This window comes from Nicotiana tabacum, chromosome 7, assembly GCF_000715075.1.
Source record: "Nicotiana tabacum cultivar K326 chromosome 7, ASM71507v2, whole genome shotgun sequence".
In the NCBI taxonomy this organism is placed as follows: domain Eukaryota; kingdom Viridiplantae; phylum Streptophyta; class Magnoliopsida; order Solanales; family Solanaceae; genus Nicotiana; species Nicotiana tabacum.
Window position 1 is genome coordinate 125,841,375 of NC_134086.1, and position 19,335 is coordinate 125,860,709.

At 37.5% G+C, this 19,335-nt stretch overlaps 1 protein-coding gene across 1 annotated transcript; it reads left to right on the forward strand.

Annotated features, from left to right (window-relative positions):
- The first annotated feature begins 15,385 nt into the window (after nt 1-15,385).
- On the forward strand, nt 15,386-19,021 carry LOC107770336 (ADP-ribosylation factor 1-like). Its single transcript, XM_016589633.2, has 7 exons — nt 15,386-15,595; nt 16,233-16,393; nt 17,423-17,493; nt 18,035-18,154; nt 18,335-18,453; nt 18,581-18,662; nt 18,744-19,021. Exons 2-7 carry the CDS (start codon nt 16,246-16,248, stop codon nt 18,747-18,749), a joined length of 546 nt encoding a protein of 181 aa, XP_016445119.1. The 5' UTR covers nt 15,386-15,595; nt 16,233-16,245; the 3' UTR covers nt 18,750-19,021.
- Nucleotides 19,022-19,335: the final 314 nt, after the last annotated feature.

Sequence of the window (19,335 nt, forward strand, 5' to 3'; positions counted from 1 at the left end):
AATTGCATCCTAAATCAAACTTGATGAACTTTTTAACTTCCATAACTCGTGCCGAAACATAGCAAAACAACCCGGAATGAACCCAAATTTTGCACACAAGTCCCAAATGGCATAACGAAGCTATTTTAATTCCCGAAACCACAATCCAAATCTGATATCAAAAAGTCCACTCTCGGTCAAACTTTCTAAAAATTCAACTTTCGCCATTTCAGGCCAAATTCATCTATGGACCTCCAAATCACAATCCGGACACACTCCTAAGTCCAAAATACCCAACGGAGCTAAGAAGACCATCAAAACTCCAATCCGAGGTCAAATGCTAAAAATTCATACTTGGTGAACTCTTCCAATTTAAAGCTTCCTAGTTGAGAATCATTCTTCCAAATCAAATTCTAAATAACCTGAAAATCAAAACCAACGATTCACACAAGTCATAATACATCATACGGAGCTGCTCATGCCCGTAAACTACCAAGTGAATTACAAATGCTCAAAATAACCGGTCGGATCATTACATCCTCTCTTACTTAAACATATGTTCGTCCTCGAACGTGCCCAGAGTTGTTCTTAAGTTGTCAGATCGCCGTGTAACCTTACCATGCACATATCCGGAGGTGATCCCACGTCAGCCTATTCCATATAGGCCTGACAACGTAACATACTGAAGATCATTAATTCAATCTTGGCCCATAGACCTTAGAATCCAATTTTCCAACATCCGAAATTTCTTATAAGGCCCAAATCTCGCATCTATACACTGTATAAGTCTGAACAAGCTACATCGATCCATAACTGTAACCCAACTCACAATCACATGATATACTACATAACTCGCATACTCATAGCAAAACTTCTAATCATTGTAGCTGCTTAAAATAACTTGGTACTAGTGATAAACCTCATATCAAACAAAACCTCGTTCTAAAATATTCGTACATTGCCGATGATGAAAGAAACCCGCAGAAACTCATAACCATTCATCAGATCAACAAGTCATGGAGCTCCCTCTCCCCTTCAACAAGAACTATAGAAAATTTCTAAGCCGATCAACGTCATTATCCTTTCAAATATACCACAATCAAATCCGGTAGCAGCCATCCTAGATCTGACGATCTCATCTTATGAAATACCTACTTTATTGACATGCCACACCAATACTACCCATAGCAATGAACCATGCAATCCGTGCACCAATACACAATAATTCAAATGTATTCAAACATGAAAAATGACTCAAATGAGAGAATTGTCCCGCATGCTCAACAAGTACCGCCACAACGAAATGCTGAAAATACATCACACCGTAAAACCATAACACACGAATCTAACATAAAGGATCATACCTCAACATACCTCTGCTGCAATGCATGACCCCATCCAAACACTGGTCCATATTATATACCTCAAGCCACCCTACTCAAAATCAATAATCACGTGCAATTCGACATCAAGTACCCAAAGTGCATTATCATAACCACGGAGAAGCAAATGGTGCAATGCCATACAAGCCCGAAAGGACATAACCAATGCGTAATCAATCATGCAACATCCAAATACCCATCTCGCTCAAATTCCGCTATAAAGCCCAAATAGAACTGCACCATGTGTGCATATAACCAACATATCACAACCACTCATAGCATGGAAGAGTAACACATAGAACAGAACCGGATACGAATAAAATCAATTCTAATCGAATGGCACATTCCTCAACAATGACAGTTTCAGAGCCAACCAATCTGACCTGGTGTAGAATACATGTTACATCCCGCATTTTCGTATGTTAAAGTTTCGTCGTAAGTTAATCGACGTAAGTTTGGGGATGAGATTATTTTGAGATTTTAAGCATTATGCTATTTTAAATAAATGATAAGTAAATTCGTGAAGGTGAGAGGGGAAGCAAGTCAAAGAAAACGAATTTTCGTCCAAGTTTGGTATTTTGGGATAAAACATAGCCCAGGCTAAAATACCCGATATTTGTGGACTAGTGTCATACAAGGTACAACATGTCCATAGTAGTAAGGTGTATAAAGTATATTAAAAGTGAGTAGTGTTTTAAATAAATTGAGATAATTATTAATTATATGGGTAATTGGTTAATTATTAGATAGTGGGAGATTATCAAGTTAATCAAAAGATAGTGGTTAATTAATAATAATTTTGGATAAGTTTTAACGTGACTGCCAAAGCTTTTATATAAGGGTGACTCTTGATTTCATATGAAATGTGGAAAAACATGGAAAATCTTTGGCCAACTAAGCCATAAGTGGGGCCTACCCCCCACTTAGTAAAAAGCTTATAAAAAATCAAGACATTATTCTTCAATCAAAACATAACCAATTCCAAATATAGCAGCATTGATCAAAACAGAAACAATTCCAATGCTAGCAACATGACTCCAACATGATTTCTTGAAAAAATTCCAATGAGGTTTCTTAACATCATAGCAACGTAAAATTTTGCAGTTCTAAAGGAGTACGATGCACCATTTTCCAAGAATATCATACGAATTTTTTCCTATTCCAAGTATGTTAAGGCTAAGCCCTTATTTCATTTGCATGATCTCGTCATTACACAAATTTGATAACGAGACATAAAGAACAATTCATATCCCGGAATTTCCGTATATTTTGTTAATCTTGCAAGTTACTTATATTTTCCTAGTTTTGTAAGTTACAATATTCTACTTATCGGGACTTCATATTCAATTGATTATTTTCTTCTTCCAGTCAAGAGAGAAGAGAGTTTTATATACAATATTAAAGTATTTTCATTACCATCGAGCTATAATCGATGGGCAGGACTCTATTGGGCAACCTTTGATCAGATGGTAAGTTATATACCGAGCCTACTGTGGTCGAGCGCCTATGAGCGAGCCCAGTTGACCGAGATACAGAGACTAGTATGGCCGAGCGCCTATGAGCGAGCCTACTACGGCAGAGCAGTTATATATATACCGAGCCTTATAAGGCCGGACAGCTATTTTACTTACTTTATTGAGAGAGTTGAGTCAGTATCAGCATGTAAGCATATCTTCAGATTATCATTGACTTCCAGTTGCTTTCAGTTATTATATTATCAGTTCAGTTTCAGCTTTCAGTATATTGCCTTACATACTCGGTACATTATTTCGTACTAACGTCCCTTTTCTGGGGGCGCTGCATTTCATGCGTGCAGGTTCAGACAGACAAACGGGTAGACCCCCCATTAAGTGTTGCCCGAGTTCAGCTTGATCGGTAAGCTCTATGCCTTTCGGAGTTGCCGGGTCTAGAACCTTATGTACATCTTATATATATGTATATATGTTATGAGTAGGTCGGGAAGCTATTCGGATCACAGTATATCCATCACTAGAGGCTTGTAGACATATCCTGTCAGTTAGTGCAGTATGTTGGGTTTGCAGGCCTTGTAGGTATATTTGGTTGGTTTGTCAGTTGTAGTAGTTATGACGGCCTTGTCGGCCCAGCTTTATATTATTATTTAGTCAGCATTCGCAGTTGTCTTGCAATGTGGCCCATGGCTAAAGTATGTCATAACATGTTCAGAATTCCTTAGTCACAAGTTGGTGCGCAAGGATAGGTGAGGCACCAAGTGCCGGTCTCGCCCCCCAAGTTCGGGGCGTGACAATACACATCCTTTTTGGGCCTACCAATGGGCCTCAAATCAACTCTGGTCATCCACAAATAAATACCTAGCCTTCCGAAAGACCACAATGACTTAACCATAACACATAACATCATCTCGCTAGCTTTGGTCAAACTTTCACAGTCCACAACCACGAAATAATCTGCTCTTGAGAACTCTCAGTCTTTAAATCCATAGAACACACGATTCACCATATCTGATCCCAAATTTTGCCACCCTACAACTAACATATCTCTCATACACAATCATCCTACGAGGAATACTTCTCTAATTTTTCTGTTCCACATAGCAATATTTGAAAAATTGAGAGTCGATCAACCAGGGGAGTGCTGCAATACCACTGAAGTATCCATAAATCGAAACACAGTGCGCCATCTGAAATGTACACTCTCCTCAAGCAATACCAAATAATAATATCATTCACCTAGTCATCTAAAACCGTCCATACTGCCTAAGAATCCATGACCTTCCCTTCAAAACTGAACCGTGACCTTGCACACACAAATCTTAATCCCACACAACACACCGCATCAATCATGCCATCATATGAAGAGTACAAGAATATCATAATCAACTCTAAGTCGCAAGCAAAATACACACTCGATCAGTCAGAAACCTTCCATTTTGATCTCATCCAGGAGAAAATCCCAATATACAACATGTTCCTTATGCCGGTAGGAAAAATCCATCTCAAACCGTGGTAGAAACCATCGAGAACTCTTCGAAGCCCATTTTCACATAACCAAGCTGACAGAACTAAATCTCCCTGACTCAACCAAGCCACGCAAGTCACCAACAACCCAAGGGCATTGCCATAAAATACCTGTAGAGAATCACCACATAATAAATACCTAAAGAACCGATCATGCCCATTACTGTGCTGATCCGGCCTACTACCAAACTATCCAATTTCTCTGAGTTCCTTCCGAATTACCCTCAAGTTGACACTTCTCCTTGTTAGAAAAACCATGATCCTTAACCAAAACTCACCCCCGAGATCCTAGCATAAAACCACACCGCCCTAAGGCCCAAAAGCCGCTGAATTCCTTCTTAAGCACCCCCAAAGCACCACAACTGACACACCCACTCTGAAGAGACCTTATGTGAACCTAAAATTGTTTTCTTCACCTCCTTGATATTGAAGTTTATAATACATAATGGTATAGAAATATCGCGAGTCCCAACACCATCCAATGTAAATCTCATACCCTAGCCATATACAAATCCAGAAAAATTCTCAATTGCTATATATAATTCTTGAATTCACTAGAACCTTCCCAAGAGTCCTTCACTCTGCTCAACTCTCAATTGCACCGCCCCAAATGAGCCGAATGATTTGCGCCCCATCAGCACGACAACACCCAAAGAAGTAATCCACACCTCTAAGCAATCGAGTGAATCTTACTCCATGCCTACTATATCCTTTACGAATAACAACTCAATCATTCGATGTTTCCCATATACCCATAAAGTGTAATACATCATGCATCCAGAAATTCCCTTACTTAATTCATCCTTAAAACCAACATCTACAAGTCATAACCGATCCACAAGTATGCCTCAGACTGAAACCGATATAACACATAAACATGCAATCAAATCGTCGATAGCAGACTCCCCACTTAGTCTAAAGCCATAGATCAAAGCACACAATAACTCACAATACCCATACTCTATTACTGCCATAATACTGCAGTGAGATTCAACTAAATCCTTTATGAGCTCCTGTAACACAAACCATCTAATACTTCAAATTATCTACAAATCTTGCATTCACCCTTGTAACAGTCATGCCAACTTCCAGAAGCGATCTAAACTCAAATTGCAGCATATATAATTCACTAGTAAAAGAGAACTCTCTACAAAACAACATAGGAATCACCTGTTTTACCTCAAACTGACATCTCTCTATACCCTTCCATAGTCACAACTACTGCGCAATTACTTAATCTTCATGAGTCTGAACTCATCAGCAAGACATGAGAATCTAATCCATTCCATATTTAACCAACATGAAAGATTCTCTCAATAAACCCATAACTCGAGCCAATACGTCAAATCAAGACAGAAATCAAACACCCAATAGTCCTTTATACATCTCAAGCAAACTCTTCTCGTCACATTCAAACCATATGAATACATCTCACAGTCACATCATACTCATCACGTAGCCATCCAACCACTCATCGAGCCGCGAATTCGACTCATAGGGACACTACCGGACATATAAGTTCAAAAGCACATGCTCACATAACCAAAATCCATGTGCTCAAACTACAGTCAAAACCCAAACTCAAGTCTTCCAGATTGGCCTATCATCAGCATACCAAAATCACATCTCGCACCTCATCTATGGATTCACAAGCCATCGATGCAGAGCTGATACCGAGCGTTCATATGCGCATACGAGTGTGTGGAAGGAATTTAAAGAGTTACGCTTCAAGCTGAATCAATGTCGTACGATAAGGAATGAAAGATGAGAAGTTTATCCTAAATGCCTTGTAGTCTCTCGAAGATAGGTATGGACGTCATCGTACCGATCCACAAGACTTTACAACACACTTGCTCATGACTTGTAGAACCTATAAACCTAGACTCTGATACCAATCTGTCATGACTAAAAATCCAACTAGTTGTGATGGCACTTAACCCAACCCTCTAGACAAACCAATTAATAATTATCCAATTCAAAAGAAATTAATAAAATAATTAAATATAAAAATTTATTTGAATCTTATACATTCCCCAAGGATTGATAGTACATAACATGAGCGCTTAAGATTTAAAATTTACAAAGGTTAATATGAAATAAAGTACATCATCTATTTGAAATACATGAACAAATCTTTCATAAGTCTAGAGCTACCATAAACAAGAGGCAGCGATAGCCGGAACACAGGTACATCTTCAAATCTAGCTCCAGTCAGACATAGCAACATCAACATTCAACATCTACATGCAAGGTGCAAAAGTATAGTATAAGTACAACTGACCCCATGTACTCAATAAGTAACAAACCTAACCTTAGGTTGAAAGTAGTGACGAGCTGGAACAAAGGTCGGGTCCAACACCAATAGCCAACGACAATTCATAATAACATAATACAAGTAATAAAAGAAATATCTTAGAAATAGAATTCTCAACTCGTTCACAGTTCTATAAAATAGGCATACTTTTCAAGTGTCTCAGTGTAAACCCAAATGATTTACTTAAATTTGCCAAAAATATGAGTAAGCTTGAAAACTGTATTTTTCCCAAAAATCCTTTCAACAATAACTAAGATGTTTCATTTTCAAGTGGCATGAGAAAAGTACATCTCTATGCCTACATGTAAAGATACAGGTAAAATCATGAATGTCACAAAACCCGGTTGGCAGAAGGAAATGCATCTTTATGCATGCATCTCAAATACGCATGTCAAATGCAATGCCTCTCAATGATGAACTTATGTATTCACACTCTCAGAGTACTCAATCTCACTGTCTCGCAATCTCTCTCACCATGCTCAATGCTCAACACACTCAATCACTCAGCACTGTACCATACATGTTGTGGTGTGCAGCTCGATCCACATATAGCCATAAGGCCCATTGCGGCGTGAAACCCGATCCACATATATATAGACATAAGGCTCGTTGCAGCGTGCAACCCGATCCACATATATATAGCCATAAGGGTCGTTGAGGCATGCAACCTGATCCATATATATATATATATATAATCGATGTTGATGCCCAATTTTTTCCTATGTATTTTTATATACAAAATACTTTCAAAATAATATATATATATATGCATACATAAGCATACCCAAGTGTTTTAGTATTTTTCCAATCTTTTGAAGAGCTTTTAAATCAATTTACTATCCATTTTAGCAGTACAAAATCCATAATTATTTTCAAAATCATCAATTTTAGTGAATAATTTATTTTATTCCCATATTTATACTAAAATATAGTTAAGATAATTTTTGTATATTCTTACAAATTTATTTGGTATTTAAAAGACTAAATTGCATACAATTGCAATTTTTAAATTGATATTTATATATTATTTGTTGGCTCGGTAATTTTAATTTACTTTTAAAATCATCATTACTATTTTTATAAATAAAAAGGAAAAAACTGGCTATTTAACATTTAGCCTATTTCTATTTCAATTACAGCCTCATTTCCTTTCAATTTTAACCTCAATTTGACCCCAATTCCACCCAAATTAAAACCAACCCAGTTTCAATTTGGATCCATCCCACGACCCAATTACAAATGACCCAACCCGTTCCCCACCTACCACTTAAATCTAGACTGTTGATCACTCAAGATCAACGGCCAAAACTAGCCCTTTCCTTTTTAACTCCTAAACGACTACCGTAATCTCACTTATTCTCACCTGACCCGCCACCTTGAAACGCTTCGTCTCTCAAAACACTCTCAAGCTCTCTGAAACCCTAGCCATCTCCCACATTATTCTACCATGTTTCCACCAGAATACATGGCTTCTCAGGCGATGGATGGCCTGTACTCACTCCCCTCCACCACTCAACCTTGGATGTTCGATGTTTTAAGGCCCGACTTCGATGGCTCTCTTCAGATCCTTCTTAGATCTGTAGATTTATGGCTTCTCCGGTCATTATTCCGGCATGTTCAAGAAATATGAGTCTTTTCGACTCAGGATCGGATTTTCTTCCAAGCCTTTCTCATTTCTAGGGTTTCTCTAAAACTCTAAGCTATTTGAGGTTTTCTCTGGTTGTTTTCTTAGATCTATGCTATATCTGTGTTCTACTGGAATTTTAAAACATTTTCCCCAATCTTCTCTTTCAAAATTTGTTTCTCTTCGACTTAGGGTTTTTGAAAAGTTTTAAAATGTTTTCTGACTCCTCTTCTTCTTGTCTTTGTGTGAATCTGTCTATGCTATGTTTTTATGTTCTCTTTTCTACCTCGCATGTCCTTCTCATATGTTTTTAGGTTTGCCTTATTATGCATATTCTTCTACTGTGCTTCGTTTTTTCTTCTACTGGTTTCTATATCATGCTTTCACACATTTATCTTATGTGTTCGTTTAACCCTGTGTTCCTTTACTGTAATTTCTACTAAGCTCTTAGTTCTTATTTGCCTTCTTCTGGACTTTGTTTGAGTTCTTTCTAAACATGTTTCATCTACTGTTTCCTTAAGTTTATGCTACCTCTTTGTCTTCTGAACTTGTTTAAGTTCCAAGCTTTTCTTAAAACATGTTCTTTATGCTTCAAATCAGCTTTTTCACTATATTTGTTTCAAACCTGCTATCATATATGTTGGTTTCTCATGAGTCTCTGAAAGAGACCTCTGAGCCTGTTATCTGTCTTCTCGTCTCTGCTTCTAATTAAAGTTGAAAACCCTAGGCTTTAGGTTTTGGCAAGTTTTATTGGACTAGGGCTACTTTGGAACCCTGGACTCTCAGACTCATTATGAGTCTACAAACTGAACTTGTAACCCTTTTTGACTCTGAACTCTTTTCTATGCTAGATTCTTTCTAATTAGCATGACAGTTCTTTCTTGTTTTACATGTCTGTATGCTTTATATATGAGGAATTCTTCTTTCAAAAAAGGGTTTTGTCAACTATCGATTGATTCCGAATTCCTTTTAATAGGGTTTGATTGATTGTTACTGATTTTCTTTAATTAGACCTTTCTTCACCTTTTCTGGTTGGATTCATTCATACTAAAACTCAATTTCTGATTTTTATTAGCTGATGATTGATTGTCTTTCCTTATTTGCACAAACCGTGTTGCTATCAAACTCTTTCCTTAAATGGTTTCTATGTATTTGCCCTTCTTGTACTACTTTGGAAAAGATTTTAATCCAATTCTTTCCTTAATTGTCTTCTACCCGTTTGAAATCAGAATCCCTTAACTGAAGGGAGATTCTATGTGATTGATTGTAAACTATTCCCTTACCTTTTCTTACTCGTTTTCTACACTATAAAAAGGGCACGACCCTTCTGCACTTAGACACCTTGAACCTTCAGTTCAACACTTCGAATTCAATACTTTACACACACACACCTCTCAATTACGATACTCTTTCAATACTCTACTCTCTTCTGAGAACTTTTGTACTGTTTGCTTGCAATTTGGTTTACAAGACTTCAGCTTTCACTTATTTGTTTTCCTGAAACTAGTATGCCTTAATTTCGATTTCAGTACCATCCCTATGTGTTTATTTTACAGTTGCTACACTCATGTCTACTTTGTTGTTCATGTTCTGTATTGAGTATGCTACTCTCTCTTTGCATATGCTGTTTGTTATGAACTCCCTATACCCACACTCTCTTCTATGTGTTTTAGTTAAGATTCATGGCCTGACAGCATCCAAATTGCTGCTTAGGTCTGAACCTGATCCTCAATGGATCTCAACTCTCAAAATGTGGCTAATAGGCTAGTCAGGGGTGTGCCAGCACTCCTGATTGCTGGGCATGACCACCAGCCTGCCATGGCTCTCCCTGATTCCCCCCTTGTTCACTTACACTTACTTTTAGATTCTAAGTTCTGCCCCCCTCTTATGAGCCTTGCTTTGGGACCTTGAGTTCCCTCTGAACTTGGACATCTGAGGGCTGACATTTCCACACTGTACTATGCTCTTAATTCTGCAATGTGTTTGGGGTGTAAGCATTGCCCGGAGCCCTTTGAGACTTTTAGGAACTTTGATACATCCCAAATATGAGAAAGTCTTTGGAAACCTAATCCTGGAAATTGGTTCACCTCATATTGTTAGACCTTGAGTCTGAATTAGGCTCTTTGGTTGTAGCTTAATTTCTGATGTAATTTTACTTTTCTTAATTCATTCTTGTCTGTAATATGTTGTAATAACTTATGGAGTTCTAGTGAAAAGGGGAGGGTCACTTATGTATGCAAAGGGTAGACAACATGCTCATAAGTGTTACTATTTACAATTTCTGCACTTCCGCATTTCATTAGAAATCCTGCCTATAGTTTCTGCATTTCAGCATCAGAAACCCTGCCTATAAGTTTTCTGTATTCATGCATGTCATATAGAAATCCTGCCTATAAGTTTTCTGCATTCATGCACGTCATATAGAAATCCTGCCTATAGTTTTCTGCATCCATGCACGTCATATAGAAATCCTGCCTATAGTTTTCTGCACTTCTGCATTTTTATCTATCATTAGGCAAACAGTTATAGGTTAAAACAATAATCAACTGCCTTCTAGATACCATGTCTATAGGACTCCCTGCACTTTTATAATCGTCTTAAAATCAACAACGCCTAGAAATCATGCCTATAGGAGTAACCAGTTGAATCTGATTCGTTTATTTCATCTACAAGTCTAAAATCAGTAGTAATGTCGTCTAACATCTGCAGAACTTATGTGTTTTCCATAATCAGTAAGCCTTCTTTAAAATCGGAGTAAGCACTGTTAGATATCATGCCTATAAGTTTCACATAGGCAAGCCAGTAGATAATTGATTAACTGCATCAGTCTTTGATAAATTACAATCAGGGAAGGCTAATTCGGACTCCTAATCTGAGAAATATGTGATGAATCAGCCTATCCTACGCTTTAATTTGATTTCAGACCATAACAAGTACTTGTAAGTCATGCTAGCCAATTTGTCTCTTTAAATGAGGAGGCCTGTTTGAGCCCTTTAAACTGTTATGTGTTCTCCCCATACCTGCCTTATATGTTTTGATTGTCGCCCTAGAATTTTATCCTTTTAAAACTCTGAAAAGCCAAATTTCCCTTCCCTTTAGGACTAGTAGTCCTAAATGCCTCCGGGACTGATAGGATTGGGGCAGGTACTAGCATGTAATAAGTGACGATACCATTGTGTGCTTTACTACCTTAACGGGGTGGGAAGGGTAGATATGGATATGATGACCGGTGCGCTAATACCACGTGCAACCCCTCTTCTGAGGAGCGATTGCCGGGTATTGCATTGATGTGATCCATATGGTTTGTAAACCTAGGACCCCCCTTTCTTTTAACTTGTTTTATTGTCCAAACTATTTCTGCTTTCCTTATTCTCTCCAAACTTTCAATTTGCTTGCAATAATATGTGAAAATCCCTTTCTATTTGAGGTCCTTAATTGCTTACTTGATTATGTGAAGTCACAATTGTAATATGGCCGGGAACTACACTAGTGGATCTTGAGGGGTGCCTAACACCTTCCCCTCGAGATAATTTCTAGTCCTTACCCAAACTCTGATTCTTCAAACTCAAACCCTTTTTAGTGTCCTAATGCACTTAATCATTAGGTGACGACTCTTCAAGTTCAAAAACCCAATTCCCAAAAGGGAATGAGATGTCCTCCCAAATGTCACAAGCTCGATTTTGCAAGAAAAAGGGGGTGCGACAATCGACTACGCTCACTAGGGTTGTGTGCAAAATCCAGAGGGGCTCCTTCAACCCAAGAGCTATCATAAATTAGTAAAACCCATTATGGTGTGCAACCCGTTCCCATAAATATCACTCATAATCAGGCTCTCGGCCTTACTCCGTCATCAATCTCTCCAATCTCTCTCTCACGGGCTCACATTGTCATGAAACTTGCTCGAAAATGATGATATGATGTATCAATAAATAACAACAAAGAATGAGATATGATATGTAATGAATAAATATGACTGAGTATGAAATTTCAATGAAATCAATAAGTAAACAGTAAGAAACGACAATTATGAGTCCCAACAATACCAGCATATAGCCTAAATCTATTCTCTAGTATGATTGACAACTCAATTACTTTAAGAACAGGTATAGCCACACAATTTTATGGAATCGACTAAATCACAATTTCTACGGTGCACGACCACACGCCCGTCACCTAGCATATGCGTCACCTCAACACCAATCACATAACACGTAATTCAGGGTTTCATACCCTCAACACCAAGTTTAGAAGTGTTACTTACCTCGAACAAGCCAAATCCAATACCGAGCAAGCCAAACTATATTCCAAAGATGCTGTCCCGCGTACACCAACCTCCAAACGGCTCAAAACTAGCCAAAAGTAACTCAGATACATCAAATAATGCCAAAGGAAACAAACTCAATCAATAAAGGTCGAATCTTTAATCAATGCCCAAAAATCAACCCAAAATTCTAACCCAGGCCCGTACCTCGGAACCCGACAAAACTCACAAAATCCAATAACTCATTCAATTAAGAGTCAAATCATACTAATTTCACTCAAATCCGACTCCGAATCGATGTTCAAAACTCAAAAATTTACTTTATGAAACTTTAGGCTAAAACCCCCAAATTTCTCTATTGGAACCCTCAATCAAATGCCGAAAACGAAGATAGATTAATGATATAAAATAAAAAATGAGTAGAGAACACTTACCCCAACCCACATGGCGAAAATTGCTTCAAGAATCGCTTCAATCCGAACTCCATAGCTCCAAAAATGCAAAATGACCAAAACCCTCGAAATAGAGTACTTTAAACTTCTGCCAAGGCATCCTCTTAAGCGAACGCAGAAAATCCATCGCGTTCGCGATGAACAAAAATGATTTGCCACCAAAAAACACTATGCGTTCGCGATGCATGCCACGCGAATGCGATGACCACTGATGCCAAAGCTTCGCGAACGCGACTCACATTACGCGATCACGATGAAGAATTCCCCAGCTCCTAGCTGCCAAACCTCAACATTTTGCGATCGCAGTTCCTCATACGCGAACGCGGACAGTAACCCACATGACCCTACGCAAATGCAGCCACCCTATCATGACCGCGATGACTTAAATGCCCCAGCTCCAAATTTCCTCTATGCGATCACATACCCATCTTCGTGACCGCGAATGACAATCGAGACACCAGAAGCCAGCCTCAACCAGCAATGAAACGCATGAAGAAAAATTATCCGAAATCGATGTAAAACACGCCCGAACCCCTCGGGACCCCGTCCAAATATGCCAACAAGTCCGAAACACAACACATGCCTACTCGAGGCCTCAAATCACACATAACGACAACGAAACAACGAATCGTACCTCAAATCAAATTTGATGAACTTTTTAACTTCCATAATTCGTGCTGAAACATAGCAACCAACCCAGAATGAACCCAAATTTTGCACACAAGTCCCAAATTACATAACGAAGCTATTCCAATTCCCGGAACCACAATCCAAATCTGATATCAAAAAGTTCACTCCCGATCAAACTTTTCAAAAATTCAACTTTCGTCATTTCAGGCCAAATTCAACTACGAACCTCCAAAGCACAATCCGGATACATTCCTAAGTCCAAAATCACCCAAAGGAGCTAACGGAACCATCAAAACTCCAATCTGAGGTCAAATACTAAAAAGTCAAACTTGGTCAACTCTTCCAATTTAAAGTTTCCTACTTGAGAATTATTCTTCCAAATCAATTCCGACTAACTTGAAAACCAAAATGGACGATTCACACAAGTCATAATACATCATACGGAGCTACGCATGCCCGTAAACTACCGGGCAAAGTGAAAATACTCAAATGACCGGTCGGATCCTTACAAAGTACCTATTTCTAGATAAAGTTGAAAGGTACAACTCAAAATCCCTACTATAGTTGAACTAGAATAAAAGACAAACACTTGAAACTGGTTCTTGTTTCCGTTTCATGTAGCTTAAGGTTCGCACACTTGAAACACACAGGAATTGCTTGCAAAATTGCTATTTTGCTCTCAACTCTTGCTTAACTTTAGCGTTTGTGCGTCACCTGTAAAAGAGAACAAACTGATATATATAAAGTTACTAGAATCATAAATAACTAGAGTTCTAATGCTTTACTTTTCCTTGGTGGAAGAGTTCTAATTATCTTCAACTTCTAACTCCTCCCTTATCTAGGATAGAGTTCTCCTCAAGTAAGGAGTCTCGCTCCTTATCAATTATGCAATCTTTTTGTTCAGGAGATATCATATATAACCACTTGTGCTTATTTCCTTCACGTGCATGCCTTATGCTTGAATCTGCCCGTGCCCTGTGCACACTGTGTATGGACATGGCTCATGCATGAGTTCCTTTGTCAATCATCAAAACAAACTTACTTAGGCCAACACAAATCTTAGTCAATCCAAGCATTATATCGCTAGTACGAGAATAAATCTACAAAACAAGCTACAATTATAAGTTTTTCCATCAATCTTGAAAGAATATATTCTTTAGGTAGTTTCAAAATATCTGACTTAGAGTTTTTTCATTTTCTGCACCTCCACCCCACCCCACTGTCCCCCTCCCTCCCACAAAATATTTTTTTTTACTTTTTTTTTGTTATTTCAAATTTCTGTTTTTTTTTCGTTTTTCTGCACATCCCCCACCTCTCCCCCCTCCTCCCCCCATTTTTTTTTATTTTATATTTTTAGTTTTTAGTTTTTTCATCTTTCGGTTTATAGGTTCGAAATTTTTCAAGTTCGGAAGTTTATGTGTTTGGAAGTTTACGGGTTTAGAAATTATAAAGTTTACGGGTTTGAAAATTCGCGGTTTCGAAAGTTTAGTGGTTCGGAAGTTTATGAAATTTGTGGGTTCAGAAGTTTGTTGGTTCGAAAGTTTATGGCTTCATGTTTATTGTATCTAAATTATTTATGAATATTCTTGAAAAGTTATTTTCCTTAATTTGCATACCAAATACCGAAAAATAAATAAGATTACTGTTTGTTTTCCAAGAAAATATTTTCTTGAAAAACATTTCCAAAGATTCTAGAAATTTTCTACTATTTGTCACCCAAAAAGTTTAAAAGAATCCAATTCCACATATGACGAGACTTTAATTAATTTGAAATTTCAAATTGTCAAATTTAATAGGGCCTCTCCCTAAAATAGCTGATATTTCCGACAATCCTTGAGGCATCCCCTAAAAGAAGAAAAGAACATCCATAGCTTTCGCAATTTATTGTCATTTCTAAAGGGCAGTCTTTTCTAGATCTGCCCCTCTCTCGCTCTCTCCTGATTCGTTGTTCATCACTGTAAGATCTCTCTTCTCCAATTCATTGATTTTCATCACACGCACACAACGTTCGGTTGCTAACAATTGATATGATAAAGTTTGTTTATTTGTGTATCTTTTTTGTTGATCGAGAAATTTATGGAATTTAAGATCTGGATTGGGCCTTTTGGATCTGGGTTTTTAATAAAGGTTTCATCTTTATTTGATGTTCATGTGTATTCTTTGTATTTCTGTTGATTTGATCTGGTTATGCTTTCTGGATTGGTGTTAATTTTTTGGATTTGGACTTCTGTTCTTTTTGTAAATGGATCTGGATTTTGTTAGTTAGTCATGTCCAAGGATCAGATTTACATACACGGGTCCTTGATTCAATTGATTGTTAAACTTATTGATATGGATCTCTAGATAAATAAAGGAACATTGAAATTTAAGATGATTCTTTTTTATAAAAAAAAAAAAAAGAGGAACCAGAAGTTGCTTATTTGATCACCATATTGTAATCGGGATTTCTGTTGGCTTGAAATCTTAGCTCTGGTTCTCATTTTCCAATGCTTGTGCATTTATGAAACCTGTCGATACAATAAAATTCATTGGTGTAAGCTTGATGGTGAATGTAAATTGTGCGGTGATCTGAGTTTTTATTTTTGGTCCAACAGGCATTGAAAAAAGATGGGTTTATCATTCGGGAAGCTTTTCAGTCGGCTGTTTGCCAAGAAGGAGATGCGTATTCTGATGGTCGGTCTTGATGCAGCTGGTAAAACCACCATATTGTACAAGCTCAAGCTGGGAGAGATCGTTACCACTATTCCTACCATTGGTAAGTTATGTTATGGGTACTGTATGAATGATCTCTAATTGTTTTTATTGCTTGTGGGGCTGATCTTATGCTTTGATAACTATTATATTGATATTGTCATTCTGTTTTTGTTTTGAGTAATTGCTGCTGCTATTCGAGTTTTTTCCAACAAACATCCCTAAGCTCTACCCACAATTTAAAGTCCATTAGTAAAATATCCACGTGAACAAAAAAGCATTCTTAGAATTTCCCAGAGAAGAGTAGGTTTCATCCTTCCATTATACACCGTAAAAGGATTAGTGGAATACTGACATACATGACATGTGACATCCCAACTTCCATTCCAAAAACATTTATTGCCTGACCATCTTACTAAAGAGTTTCCTTGCAATTTAACCTTCACTGACGAGTAAATGCTTCCAAACATAGTAGGATATGACATATTAGCAGAGGTTGTTGTACACGCTGGTGTCTACAGGACAATTTTAGATTAGACAAGTCAATAATCAAAACTACCATCTGTGAAGTAAAATTTGTTAATTTTAGAATAAACTAGCAACTGTATCTCCAAAAGCATATATGTAGCTAATACTTAAGCAATAACGAGGGAACATAATCAACAATATACTAGCGAAAACACCTTTGGACCGCAGCTTGACATCATCTCATCAGAATCCAGAAGCAAGTAAAAAACCAATTGTGTTAAACTTTTGGGACTAACCCTTTACAACAAGTCAGAAGAAGAACATAGCTTCAAACTAACAACATAGCTGATAGCATCCCGGGATGGAGGGATAGAGGTGCTCAATCTGTTACCTGAGTGATTGGCTTTTTTTTTTCAATATATGCTTAATATGCTGAATCCAAAAAATGTTGTAAATAACTCCTGATCAAAAACAAAAATTGTAAATAACTTTCTAGCATTACAACTATGTCCTCTGTTTTTAGTAGTATGATTGTTTAGCAAATGTTTGCCATAGTTGAGTTGATTCTAGCTAGCTATTGCTATTAATAGTTTAATACTATCTGCAATTACTCATTCTTTATCAGGATTCAATGTGGAGACTGTTGAATACAAGAACATAAGCTTCACTGTCTGGGATGTTGGTGGTCAGGACAAGGTACTTAATGCCATACGATACCAAAGTGCTATGCTATCTGCAATATTTAACATTAGTTTGTTAAACAAGTGAAAAGACATTGCAAGTTCTACTTTGATTTTGGCTGACTTTCATACTGACCTTAGTTCAAGTTGCAAGATAAAGGATCATTTCTGGTATTGGAATTATGTTTTCTTTCTCGTACTAGTGTTTCAGGTTCACCAGGCTTCATCTTCTTCGTCTTCTTTTTTTTTTTTTTTTTTTTTTTGCTATTCTTGCTCGATATTTCCACTCACCAAAAAAAATTGAAACATGAAACCAAGAAATGATCTTTATTTCCCTCTTATATCAAATGCTTGCCTTTTCTGCTTTTATCAAGTACTGGCTTACCTAGAATTGCATTTGCAAGGACTTCTATTAGATGTATGGTCAAGGGTTATTTTATTTTATCTACTCTTAAGACATGTGATGGAGATCTTTTGATACTGTGACGTGACTCTTTGTGGAAGTTGACATACTTCGTGTTGCCTATTGTTCCCTTTCAAATTTCTTGTATTTCCAGATCCGACCATTGTGGAGGCATTACTTCCAAAACACACAAGGACTTATCTTTGTGGTTGATAGTAATGATCGTGATCGTGTTGTTGAGGCTAGAGATGAGCTGCACCGGATGTTGAATGAGGTATGGAAATGATGCTTATCTTTCTATCAGTTAAGACTATATCAACTATATCAAGTCCTGGGGCCCATGTCTGATATATACAGAAGACATATCCAGACATGTTGTTTTAGTTAACATTCTTGGAGTTGGTTCCTTTCACTCGTATCCTGTTCTGAATGACTTTTGCCAATGTAAGCATAGGATGAACTGAGGGATGCTGTGCTGCTTGTGTTTGCTAACAAGCAAGATCTTCCAAATGCTATGAATGCTGCTGAGATTACTGACAAGCTTGGTCTTCACTCTCTCCGCCAACGTCACTGGTATGTGCTATGTGGTGCTTCTTTATTTGCAAGATCTTTAAGTATATGTTTATAACGAACATGACTGGAGATTCACATGGTTTGCATGTGCTACCAAATGCTGAATCTGTGTAATTTTGTTACGCAGGTACATTCAGAGCACTTGCGCTACCTCTGGAGAAGGGTTGTATGAGGGGCTTGACTGGCTCTCAAACAACATTGCAAACAAGGTACGGGAGCACTCATTATCACATTTGGTTTTATTTCTCGCTTTATTAGCTCTAAAAATTCTAACATTGTTGTTATTGCAGGGTTGAACTCGGGATCCATGATTTTTGCAGCTATATTTTTGTCAATATAGACTTCAACAATGTTTAGAGCACTTATGTACTTACTGATCTTTCTTTCGCGAGATAGATCTGCTTATCCCTATTGTTATCAGTACATTTGCCCTTTTCTTTTAAAGAATGGTACTCTGCAGTAACTTTAGGGTAAATTAATGTAATATTTTGCCCTTTGGCTGACATATGCTCAACTACTTTGCCTTCAACATTTTATTTTAATTGAGATTAAGGTTCTCTCCCCGTAATTGGTTGGTTGAAGTTGGTGATGTTTCTCTGCACTGCTGGTGAGCATGTCTTTACTAGTTGTGCTACTTATCTATTAGACAAATTTGAATTCGGAATTTTCAAGTATTTTGTTGTGTTGAGAAGTTTAGGCCTGGTGATGTATGAGAACCCTGCAACGAATTGAGGTTTACTAATATTTAAGCTTGCAGAATTGACTCAAGATAATGTAACTTTGGCTATAATTCCTTCTCTTTTAGCATCTTCAATTATCATGATATTAAAGCGGGAAAGATCCACTTCTTTTGGGAGAAAAAAATATATTATCATGGCATTA

What these genes read in the sequence shown, in the direction of transcription:
- LOC107770336 (XM_016589633.2), top strand. Translation starts at nt 16,246, where the DNA reads ATGGGTTTATCATTCGGGAAGCTTTTCAGTCGGCTGTTTGCCAAGAAG. An exon ending in TACCACTATTCCTACCATTG is followed by an intron (nt 16,394 to 17,422) that starts GTAAGTTATGTT and finishes ATTCTTTATCAG; the next exon opens with GATTCAATGTGGAGACTGTT. An exon ending in TGCACCGGATGTTGAATGAG is followed by an intron (nt 18,155 to 18,334) that starts GTATGGAAATGA and finishes ATGTAAGCATAG; the next exon opens with GATGAACTGAGGGATGCTGT.